This window comes from Mytilus trossulus, chromosome 6 (assembly GCF_036588685.1).
Source record: "Mytilus trossulus isolate FHL-02 chromosome 6, PNRI_Mtr1.1.1.hap1, whole genome shotgun sequence".
Taxonomy (NCBI): Eukaryota; Metazoa; Mollusca; class Bivalvia; order Mytilida; family Mytilidae; genus Mytilus; species Mytilus trossulus.
Window position 1 is genome coordinate 72,437,698 of NC_086378.1, and position 13,082 is coordinate 72,450,779.

Consider the following 13,082-nt stretch of genomic DNA (forward strand, 5'->3'; position numbering starts at 1 on the left):
ATAATTTGTTTTGACACGCAACTTCAAATTTTTACAGTTGTATGTTTGTTCTAAGTTATTTGTAGTGACTTTTGATTTCGATGTGATGTTTTCGTATCTGTTATAATCTAAATGTGTTTTGAAAAAAATGTTACTGGACAAAAGTATAGATACAATTTTTGAACTTTTTCAACACCGAAATATCTTTGGAGATCAAGAAGGTTACAGACTTGTCGTCTGCTGTGAAACTTGTGACGTAATAATGGCTTCCATGTTTCGTGATTTATTCGGTCCATCGGAATTTAACCTTACGGATAATATTTTCGATAATGTGACCTACAATAGGAATACTATTTACCGTAATTTCTGTCATGCATTGAACTACCCATATGGAGATAAGGTAATATATGGATATAGCTTACCAATACTGGCTGTCGTGTCACTTTTTCTCAATTCTCTTGCAATTTTGGTCTTCATGACAACCAATTGTAAGTCTCCAACTAATATGATCCTCATCGCTCTAGCTTTATCAGACACTCTGGCGCTGTGTGCTATTGGTCCTATGTTATTTATAGTGTATGGTCTAGGAAACAAAGAGAAGATATTGAGATATCCATTTTGCATTTATCATGATTATTCCTATTATGTTGCCAATATGTTTCATATTCTTTCAATATGGCTGACTACACTGCTTGGATTTCAAAGATATATTGTTGTCGCCTTTCCTTTGAGGGGTCCACGTTTATGGACTAGAAGAAACTCATTCTTGGGAATTCTCATTCTATTTATACTTTCTTTTGTCATTAATTTTGTGCCATATCACCAAAAGACTTATTTCGGAGGAGAATTTTATGAAAAAGCAACCGGTGAAAAATATGAGAAATTGTGTGTTTGTGAATATGTAGAATCGGCTCGGGCAATCGGAACAATTTATACATGTCTAAAGTTATTTCCGGGTACGATTGTTCCTTGTTTTATGTTGACAGTTACAACAGTTCTTCTTATTTCCGAACTAAAAAGAGACACTATTCAGATAATATTACTACATTCAGAGGGAAACACCAGAGAGAGACGAGATCTCAAGCAAATAGAACGGACATCAAGAACGATAATCGTCATAGCAGTTTGTTTTCTTTTCATAGAACTTCCATTTGTTACTCTCTACATTTGGATCCTAATAGAACCGGATCCTAAATACTCGTCTCTTAATGAAGACTCCAGGTTTTACACTGCTTTAAGTTTTAATTTTCTGGTGTACTTAGGAAGTATGGTTAATTTTTTTGTCTTCATAACAATGAGTCAAAATTTTCGAAAAAAACTCAAATTCATTTTGTTACTTGGCTGGATAAGATTGCTTCCCTCTAAAGTGAGGAAATCGCCAACATTTCATACGCATGAAAGTAATATTATTCACAATGTCAAAGATACTGGGGTATAACTATTTTTGAAAACACTTTTTATTTTTAGACCCATATTAGATGTATTTTATGTTTAGAACATGTGGTCCATTTCATATACATGTACATCAGATCAAAATATTGTTTATTTGAAGTTCTGTCTTCATAGATATAGAAAGATGTGGTGTGAATGCGAATGAGACAACTCGCCATTCAAATAACAATTTATAAAAGTAAACCATTATAGGTCAATGTACGGCCTTCAACACGGAGCCTTGGCTCACACAGAAAAACAAGTTATGCACTTTTTAGATCTTTCAGTGTTAATTCGTACTCTGTATGGCAAACGCTTGTTCTTTAAGGGTGAAAACTGAAGTTTTTCAAATTCTTGATAGTGTTGTGTGGTTTAGTTGCTGTCTCATTGACGTATACTTAACGCTTATACACAATTGTGATTTTTTTTCTCTTTAATAAGAACAAGTAATACAGCTTTTATTCATCATTTGTAATTTAATGTCGACTTTGTCTAACTTTTAGATTTTTTGACAAAATAAGCAATTCAAAACAGCTTAGCGTACATCCAAATATTGCAAAAGGTTTGTAAAAAGGCAAGAGTAAAGCGCAACAAACCTTAAGTTTGTTTATTTTAGCATTACTTCAATTTAAGTGCATAAACAGAAGCCTTTTAAAACGGTATAATTCAAATAGAGATATATTTTGGTGAGGTTTTCATGTAGTTTGAATCATGTTTTATCTACACACAGTCGATAGTCAATGTAGGCCTTATGTAGGTCAAGTGTACACAAAACTAGATATTTAGGACATTAGTTTTACCGTGTATATATTTAAGAAGGAAACTATTTTTGAGTAAAATTGATATTTTTGATAATTATTAGTATAGTTCTTTACAGAAATTGCTGTCTAAATTTTACAGATTTTTTTTGTTAAAAAAATGTATCGTACTTTATTAACCCCTGAGCAAGACTCAAACAAGCATCATTGCCGAACCTGATAAGACAGCAACCAATTGATTTTCGGGGGGGGGGGGGGGGAGGGGCTATTATAGTTGAGTACAAAACATAAAGGCAAGGGGGTGGGGGTTGTGAGCTATGGATTTTGTTTTGGAAACAAAAAATGTTTCCAGTTTTTGGGCCTGAAAAAAAATTGTTTGTTTCACCCTCAGCTGCCACTATATATAATGTTAAAATTGATTTCGACTTGTCACCAAAATTTGTCCTGAAAAAAATCAATAGCCCACGCCCCCAACAACTACCCCCCCCCCCCCCCCCCCCCCCCGGCTCCCCCTCTCCCTCCCCCAAAAATGAAGTAAATAGTTGCTTCCTAATTCATTTGAAAAGGTCTCCCCGAATCGACTTGACGTACAGAGAAATATTCGTCACTGGTCTTTACTCAAACCGTTACGATTCACGCATAAATGCATGACTAAAAAAGTGTGAGGTAAATGATATGTTTGTCTAGTATCTCAGATCCGTTAAATAACATTTAAAATAAATTAAAAAAAACGTTACCCTATTCCTTTACCCAACACTCCTTGGAGAAGAAATACCATTTGAAACATAAAAATGTAGTGATCCCTACTATCCCAATCCTTTTTGTCGGCTGTAAGCACGCTGCTGCAGCTAACATTTTCTAATGCGTAATCGAGCCATCTCTAGTATTTTCAAACTACTGAAAATTATAAAAATGGCTGTCATAAAGTAACAGCCACTTAACTTAAAAAAGGGGGAGTTTTTTTTTTTTATCTGAGTTAGATTATTTTTTGCGCGTACGTTTTTATTCCGGTTTTTTTTCGATGCTGGTGATCAAATACTTTGTTTTCAATATTTAACACTATAATGTATGGGGAAACTCTTGATTCAGAATATTTTTTTTATCATCTGTATGACCATTTTTTTTTTTATCAAATTGGGGATCGGAATATTTCCATTCTCACACCCCACACCCCTTTTGAAGTCAAATGGTTGTTTCCTTACCGCTAGAAGAATTGTCCTAAAAATTTTGAATTCAGTTCTACGTAATGAACATTTAAATGACATATAGTTTACAAATGGGAACAAATCTTATGTACAGGTAGCTAAACAAGGTGTATAGATGTGAACAAATGTAATGTGAAACAAGTGTACACTACACTAAACTAATTGTAAACATGTTTACTTTACACGGCGTTTGGTCTGAACACGGCCTAAGTTAGGTTAGATGTTATGTACATTGTATCGTATTTTCGTGACTGTAAAATGGTTTTCTTTTATCAAATAGAGCATGTTCTACTTTCTGTTCGTTTTCCTGTTCTATTATACCTTTTAATACCGATCTTATTTTTGTGACATAATACAAAGTTATGTAACTATATTCAAGTTTATTCTGTAGAGACCAATAAAGATTATAAAGTACTCCATAGTTTTCAATACTCATTTGTTTTCTATAAAACGAATTCTACATTATAGAATATTTCAAATTCTTCATTTGTATTTTACAATTGCAACAAATACAATAAAACAATAAACACAGTTGCATAATAAATTTCCTTATATGCAACATCCAATAGCACACTGTATGAACATAACATTGCAATGATGAATATATATTTGACTTTTGTTATGTAATGGAAATATCCTCTTTCCTTATCTGGAGAGAGCACAAAGACATGCAAGGGATATTCAAACTAATAAATCAATAAGATTTGACAACAACTTTACAAAGAGTCGATCGAATGACAAACCCCAGTACAAAAACACAACATAAACCAAACATCGCTATGATCAAATGCACTTCAGAAGGGTAAGCATATGCTGATCCCACGTGTTGAGGTGTGTTGTTAACTTTCTTTAGCTTACATACGCACAAACTGGATACTAAGTCTTAATCTGTTGGTCACATTCACATATGAAATGTTGATATAGGCCTACGTGTAGGATGCTTTATTGTTTATAATGCATTGTTAATCATTTCCATGCAAATTCAATGCATAAAATTTCATAATTATTTCTGCTTGCAATGTGACGGGACCAGTAAAAACACAATTCACGAAGTCCTTGCGTTGTGTCATTAAATCTAAATAAATAAGAACAGCTTCATTGTAAGTCAAGCCAGGATTGGTGTTAGACATTAAGTGTCATGGATACTCATCATTTTAATGCCAATCGACAACAATATAAACAAGATAAAATGATAAAATCTTAAAAAAAAAAAAAAAAAAAAAAAAAAAAAATGTTTTCTCTCACCACCCTGTCATGTCCTCTCAGTAAACATTTTTTTTCTCTAGTCTCCTCTTGTCGTTTATTAACCTCCCTTTTTTCTCCAGTTATATCTGTAGTGATAAAAACTGTCGAGTATTAACAAGAATGAAAGCCTTAATAAGCTAACTATCATTGGGATTGCTTAAACTACAATATTATATATGAGGTTTATTTTAGACTGCATACCTATCGATTAAGCCAAATTAGTATCATTTAATCAAATATTTATCTTTTTCAGATATATTTGCTTTTCATATCTAACATTAGATAAGACTAAATGTTTGTTTAATTTGTCTTGCCATTCATTCAATGTAGCAATTAAATGCAGTTTATATTTCCATGCGATTAATGTATTTCTAAGCAAACGTACAATGTATTGTCAATGGGCAGAACATTCAAAATATAAATTGCATTTTTTCTATCAAATGCAGTATTAAAATAATCAAATTGAGTTTCTATTAAATTGATGTGTAATGTTTAAGTGCAAAATAGTTTATTTTATCTTTAAGTGCATCCATACTTATATTTAATGTTTGTATGTAATACGACTAAATGAGATAAACCAATATACATGTACATAATGGGAAAGCAACCCAAAGCCAATTGACAAATAGAAAGAGCAACATAAAGTCTTCAACAATCAACAAATAGTATAAAATCATAATAATTATGAATTTCGAGGAAAATTCAAACAGAAAGTTCCTTATGAAATGGCAAAATCAAAAGTTCAAAGACATCAAACGAATGGATAAAAAGGTTAACTCTCATATTCATCACTTGTTACAGATATTTTCTTATGTAGAAAATGGTAGATTAAACCTGGTTTAAAACTAGCTAAACCTCTCACTTGTATGACAGTCGAATCAAATTCCTTTATAGTGACAACGATGTGTAAACAAAAGAAACAGTCACATTAGCTTCTGTCGAAAAGTTATTTAGAATTGATGTTTAAGTGTTCAGACCAGAGAGATTCAGACTAAATGAAAAAGCATTTAAATAGCTAAATTAAATGATTATCATATGCCATAAATGCAACGCTTAAACTATGCTTACTGCATGAATATTTTACACATGCATAATTTATACACGTATTAATATTGTTAAAAAATAACATGACGAAATGTAATGTGTAATTTAATTAATTACTTAATTAAGGTAATTGTAATTTAATTAATTACTTAATTAAAGTAATTGTAATTTAATTAATTACATTTCAAAAACAGTATAATTTGTAATTGATGAAATTGATAATTTTTGCAAAGTAATGTGTTATTTAATTAATTACATTCCAATGAAATTGACCCCAAGTATGGGTACAACAGCAATACGAACCACACCAAAAACTTGGGGTGAAGTCAGTGTCCAAACAATATGTCAGACTTTAAATTGTGCAATCATGAAGACGTAGTCATTGTTTGTCGTTTGCTATCATTTTCCAATTATTGTTTTCCACATAACTCGGCCTGTTTTCTCGTTTGAAATAATAAATTTACATAATGTCATAACTTGCTGTACGGTTTAGGTTTTGGTCATTATTGAAAGCCATACTTTGACCTATAGAAGGTACTTACTTTTGCGTCAGTTGGTCTTTGCTTGACAGATGAACATCATTTGCCATCATACAACCTTGTTTTATTATTAATTTCGCGTGTTGCTAAATTTTAAACATATTTTAGAGCACAAACTCCAATCAAAAATTTCTACAGCCGACTAAAGGTTTTGTAACTTTAGTATTGCGTGGATTGTCTATTTATACTTTAACCGTTCTTTTTTTTAAATACAAATTATATTCATAGCAATTATTTTTTAAATAGCTCAATCCGCCCCTGACATGGCAAGTTTAATTCGACAATTGTTAGATACTCTAAAAGTATTTCCATTTGACTGATTGTATTATATTTTGTACCAATTCGGGAATATGAGAGTAGTGTTCCGGTCGTTGTGTTGATGGACATGTTTGTATATATACATGTAATTTGGCGTTTGACTTTGTGTGTGTTATTGACTTCCCCCTTTTTGAATATACTTTAAACTTAGGTATTTTGTAATTAAATTTTTTCGTCATACACAGCTACTTTTGCATAGGTACTATTTCTGTACTGAAAATCTGTAGTACTGGAAATTTACTATATTCAGTACAATTTCTCTACTTTATAATAGTTGTAGTATTTAGGTTCTTGTATTTTCCAGTACTTTTTTTGTACTTAAAATATTGGTACAAAAACAAATGATTACAGTATTCCATGTTTGAACATCATAACTTTAAGAGAATTAAAAGATACAAACTTTCAAAATGCTGAAAATGTTACCGTGCAACCAAAAATCTGTAGTTACTGTACTTAGATTTCAAGTACAATTCAAATATTGTAAAATACAGGTACCTAAATATTACAATAATTCTTAAGTAACAAAATAGTACTGAATATTAAAAGTAGATTTCCAGTACTACGTATTTTTGGTACAGAAATAGTACCTATGCAAAAGTAGCTGTGTATGTCTAAAAATTATCAAAACAAAAGGGCAACATTTTTAAAAACATTTACAATTTAAAGAGACTAGTCCTTATCAAATTGTGTTATTAGACTCTAATAAATAAGTTGCTGTGTTTCGAGCGAACTATCACCTGATCCTAGTGTCTCAAAGAATGTATCATATTTATGATTATTGTGCCTAAATTGTAGTTTTAAATAATATTTGAGTCTACATGTTCATTTTACCTCAAAAAAATAATTATCATCATGCTTATTTGTGTCTCAAAAGCGGTAGTTTAGGATCATTGACTTCCAAAAGAGATTTTTACATAATTCTGGTCTTACTCATGCAGATAAGTGAGATATTGTTTATACCTTGATTGCATATACAAATTAGTGCGGAAAGGGAAGATTCTTACCTCGAAACCAGACTGAATAGGAATCAAAAATATTTTTTTCTCAGCACCTATCAATTATAATGAGTTAACGAACAATAAAATAACAAACAATATGATTTAAGAGAGAGAAAAAAAAACACATGAAAAAAGGAAAAATTAATAAAGAAAATGTTGCTTGGTTGAGATAGTTAGCCTATAACTTTAAGTACTGCCGTTTTCTTGTGTCTTCTTGAATCACATTTGACGAGAAAATAGCTTAAGATTTTAAATTAGCTAGAAAACGAACTTGCACTGGATTTATTAAATTAAAATAGAGAACCAGGAAGGTTTCAGTTTATGAAATATTAGCTCATTTTACTAAACCGAAATGTTACTAAATTAGATTATTCAAATACACTCACACAGTGGGTTTAATGAACTAGAAAATTTAGAAATTACTTTTAAATGATGTTTTTTTTAAATGATGATGAGTTTCTGAAACGAAAAGGAAGTTGCAGGTGGAATTATCATGGATTCAGAATTCAATAAAACAAATATTGCATGTTTAACCCCGCGAAATTATCGAATCCCTGACTGATATCGATACAACTACGGAGGACCAAGAAATTTATATAATCTCCTTGAGAGGAGTGATACGATTCGGTGTCATTGTTATGATATCGGATATGTTCCTTACGTCGTAACTACAATCCCCTTCCCTTTCATGAATTTGACCTACCGAATTAGACTATTTACCGGATTTGTAATCACATAAGCAACACGACGGGTGCCGCATGTGGAGCAGGATCTGCTTACCCTTCCGGAGCACCTGAGATCACCCCTAGTTTTTGGTGGGGTTCGTGTTGTTTATTCTTTAGTTTTCTATGTTGTGTCATGTGTACTATTGTTTTTCTGTTTGTCTTTTTCATTTTTAGCCATGGCGTTGTCAGTTTGTTTTAGATTTACGAGTTTGACTGTCCCTTTGGTATCTTTCGTCCCTCTTTTATGTAATACATATTATTACGTGTATGCGTTATTTTTGATTACTTTACAGTAATCTCGTGTCATCATTTGAAAAAAAAAACATTTAAAAATTAAAATTAACTTGCATAATGAAACGAGCTTCCGAATAAAGTGCTCAGGTAAACAGAAGAAAACCTCAATAGAAATCGTGTTTTCATGATCCTAGCAATTGTATTGAATGCTTCTTTTAGTAATTTTATATCGATGTAAATGAGTTGACAATGCGCTGACCATGGTCACATTTTTACAAACTGTACCTTCGGTCAACGTTTTTACAACCCAATAAATTTACAAGAAGAAGCATTCAAGCTTTAAATACAATATGCTTGATTTTACTTTTAGGTATAAACTAAATTGTGTCATGAAATACTTACTCCAGACCCAAATTAAATGATCATGCATTTTCTTCTGCTGTGACCCATTGATCATGTTAACATCTCTGTCTCATTTGATTTTGTTTTGAAAGTTTTAGGATTTTTGGTGTGTGTTATGGTTTTTTTTCCCCGACGTAGTCGGTATAGTTTCGGTTTGTGCACTTTGAACTTAAGGACGCTTAGTTAACTATGGCAACAGAATACGCATGATCGAAAATCCTTTCTGTGATTGGACAAAATGCTGGCATGGTGGGTGATTTGGTTGTGTTTGAAAACGTCTCAAAATTATATCGTGATGGAAAGCAAGTGAAAAACTATAAATATTTGAACTAGATGTTACACACATTTATATTTTTATTAAAATAATTGTTTCTCCGATAGCTCTTTCCATGACAGCTGTTTATTCGGGAAAATTATATAATTTTTAATGTAAACTTTGTTGAACGAACGTACATGACTTTAGAACGCACCTACGCATGTGAGATTTCCGCGGGGTTTTGGTGAATGTAAACAGAAAGATACTACTTATACTACCAATAGTTTATATAGCTTTGTTAACCATGAATTAGGTTTAATGTAAACAGTAGTAAATGTATATTTGTTTCTTGTTACTTGCACTGGATTTTTTGACAACTGTTTTTTTAGGTGTCATCACCATATTCTTATATATTATTGCCTTAATATAACCAGACTTAGTAAAGAACTTCTTGTAGTTACATTCAGATGGAGATTTTATCAAAGAGGTCCTGCATCATTAAGTCATTGTGCTTCTGAAAGTTATCGAAATGATAATTTTAAACATTCATATACTCAAATTTTAATACGTCGGATATCTTTTTTAAAGATAGTTCTTGTTTATGATGGCATGGTTTCTTTAGTGAATAATTGCTGTTTGTTATGTTTTATTAAATTAATCTTTAAGATCCGTTCTTTGAACTACTTTCTCTTTGTGCATGCTTTCTTTTATTTTCCGTTTTGTTTTCTCGATCAATTCCTCAGTGGTCAATTCAGTTATTATCTTAACATTTCTGGGTTTGCCCTGATTTCTATATTGTGACGCGTAGAAAAATTATGATAATTTCTGAAAGTCATAAAGAAAGAAAACGATCTCATTTCTATAGGATCAACGAGAAAGAATGATATATAGCGTTTGTTTATATATCGTCTAAAATCATTATATGAACAGATTTGAAAAATTTACTGTCTCATGAGGAAAAATATCGTATCACAGTCGATTAAGTGGTAAAATATATTTATGTAATTCTTGGTCGATTAATAATTCAGTAACTGGTCCCTAACGGTATTAGATTTTTTTTATAATCAACATGTGGTTCGCTTGATATTAGTTTTCCGATGTTTATGATTCAATTACAACGTCAAATTTTCTTGTTTTCCTCGGATGTTGCCATTGTGACGTCTCCAAAAGGGTCAATCATGCCTGTTTACGTCAATTATATCCAACAACATATCTGTTTGCAGATGATTGAAAAAGAAAGATATTGTTGGCCAACATATCATCTAAAATCATTAGAGGAAAACATTCATCAACAATATCTCGTGTGTTATTTCTCCAGTTTCGACAGTTAGATTTTAGATATATAAAATATGATAAGCTTCACATTTTTTGAATTAGTTAATTCCACTGTCTCAGGAAAATATACTTTGAAGAAACATCGATGGTCAAAATTCGTATCTGGTGCAGAACAATTGATACCTTTTTTGTCATTACTACCACTTGGTCGATTCCTCTCTTGGTGGGCATTTTAGCCCTGTAGCAAGAACGTCAGTACTGGCATGGAAATACGAATATTGTGTTATTAAGATTAAGTGTTACAAAAGTTTACAAATTTTGTAAATTAACGAACATATCTCCCTCGTGTAAAGCTCTTAGTCCTTGTCCGACTCAGGCTATACCTTTTTTTTTGTATATCTTTTATTCGTTTATAAGGTCTTCGTTTCTTTAATGAGTTTTGAAATGTCAATGACTTGAACTCGCCATTACTGATTTGACATTATTTGTCGAAATGCGCATTTGGTACAGAAAATTATCGTCGTGCTCCTGGATAGATAAGCTGCGCTTAATTAAAAAAATTTTTTTTAAATATCAAACATTTGTGAGCATTCAATTCTATAGAAAAGTCTCTAGATATCAAATAACATATCAACGTTACTATAATAATGCAAGGTAACCTAGGCAATGTGCCGTGTACATGTATAATACGCATAACTAGCAATATTACTTTGTTTTGCAGGTGTATCAGCTACTTACCGTCTTTTCATATTCTAATCATGGCTATAAGCTATTCTTTGTTTACATAATTGACAAATTGATTTGACATTAGTACTTTATACAAATGTATATATCTCTTAATAACATGTACTCGAACGAGAACCAGAAACTTCAGACAGATACGTATTTGACCTTGATAAAAGATAAGGACATCGCTTGATAACTTCTAGTGGTTGTTAATAAGACAAAAATAGGTGAAAAAGCCTCATTCTTACAATGTAATAATGCATAATAACATAACAGATAACATAACAGAAATAACAACCAAAGTATGTAACAGTACAACGGACCACACATACAACCGACTATCCAAAAACAGACGTTAATACAAAACACAATGTAACAAAGAAGAACATATGTTCAAGAAAACCTGTGTGGTGGTTTTAAACAGTTTATCATGCACACCAGTCTCCCTTTAAACGTGGTACCAAACAGCGCAATTAGAATTCATTTGGCTCGTTTAATATTCAGTCTGAAAATATGACAAAATATTAGCTTCGACTCTTTGACAAAAATGTGAAAATTCTAAATACTTGAAACCACGCATTTTTCCGGAAATAGTTTATTAGACATACACGTATAGCAGTTTGAAAAGAAATTTAAGTTATTTTGATAAAAAAATATGTTGAGAGCTTAATAATTGATTGACCATAGAACGTGATCGTGTTCAGTTGCTTTTACAGAGTTATCTCCCTATAGTGTTATGTACCACCTTTTTAACTATTTAGGCCAAATGTCGTAAATACTAATCACAACATAACAAACCTTCATAGTCGAGCAACTATCTTAACATGATCATATTTTTTCAAACACATCCACTCAGAACTTATTGTCGCTATATTTATACATTTAAGAAGTAATAAACCAAAAGTTGAAAGAAAACAATTTTCGTGAGATAATATAATGTCTTTAAATAAAATGATTCATAGACTTATGTTCTCAAAATGGATATGATAACGAATGTACATTAAAGAAATACAATTGAAATGTTTATATAAAAAAAAATATCAACAAAAATAAAGGAAAACCAATTCTATTTTAGAAGACTTTTCCAAAAGCATTACCGTTCCCCCCCCAAGGGATGGATCGATCAAGAAATAATATCCTTTAAATTGTGTTTTACGATTTTCCCCAAATTTGTATTCGATTAATAGAATAATAGAAAGAAAAATCCATGGCTTCAACAACTAAAAACAACAATCCATTATGCAAGAAAGTACAAAATATCTAGACCAAGTTTAATCATCTGTTTCAACGCAGAGGACGCTGAAATGTCATTAAAGCTTTTCTTATTTTCCGGAAATATCCCTCTAAAATAAATGTACATCTGTATTGAAAGAAAAAAACTTCTTCAAATTGTCATAAAATCATAAAATCTCTAAAGCGAATAGTGTTTCGCTGAAGAGTGATTGCTTTTAAATAGGTAAATAATTTAAGTAAGCTTGTTTTAAGTTGCACCAAGGCACAAACATAGAGTCCATATTTGCCCCCAGTATTTAGGTATTACTTTCATCAGCAGAACCCAGGCGTACTACAAACGGCTTAGAATCATTGCATGCTGACTATAAGGAACAGTTTTATACTGCACATCCATGTATTTTTGTGTTTCTAGTGCATGATGAAACGGAATTATTCACTTCCTTGTTAGTGAACAATGGACTTTTGACTAACTGACGGAATACTTGTTTTGTATGTATTAAATGGATTAACAAATAATTTAATTTTGGATGTAACGCGTCTTCTGATTGGCTAACGTTTTTTTGTTATCAGCCCATAGACATAATTCAGTCATTTGACCGTGACATCATCAACGTTATTCATGGTTTTCTACGGTTTAAAATGGAATAAAGAATTAAATTATAAGAAATGACTGTAATATTTATTCTGTGTATTCGAAATAACAAAAAATAAAAT

At 31.4% G+C, this 13,082-nt stretch overlaps 1 protein-coding gene across 1 annotated transcript; it reads left to right on the top strand.

Moving 5' to 3' along the window:
* The first annotated feature begins 241 nt into the window (after positions 1 to 241).
* LOC134722988 (sex peptide receptor-like) lies at positions 242 to 1,417 on the top strand. The gene has a single exon (XM_063586619.1). The coding sequence runs from the start codon at positions 242 to 244 to the stop codon at positions 1,415 to 1,417; it is 1,176 nt and encodes a 391-aa protein (XP_063442689.1).
* The last annotated feature ends 11,665 nt before the right edge of the window (positions 1,418 to 13,082 follow it).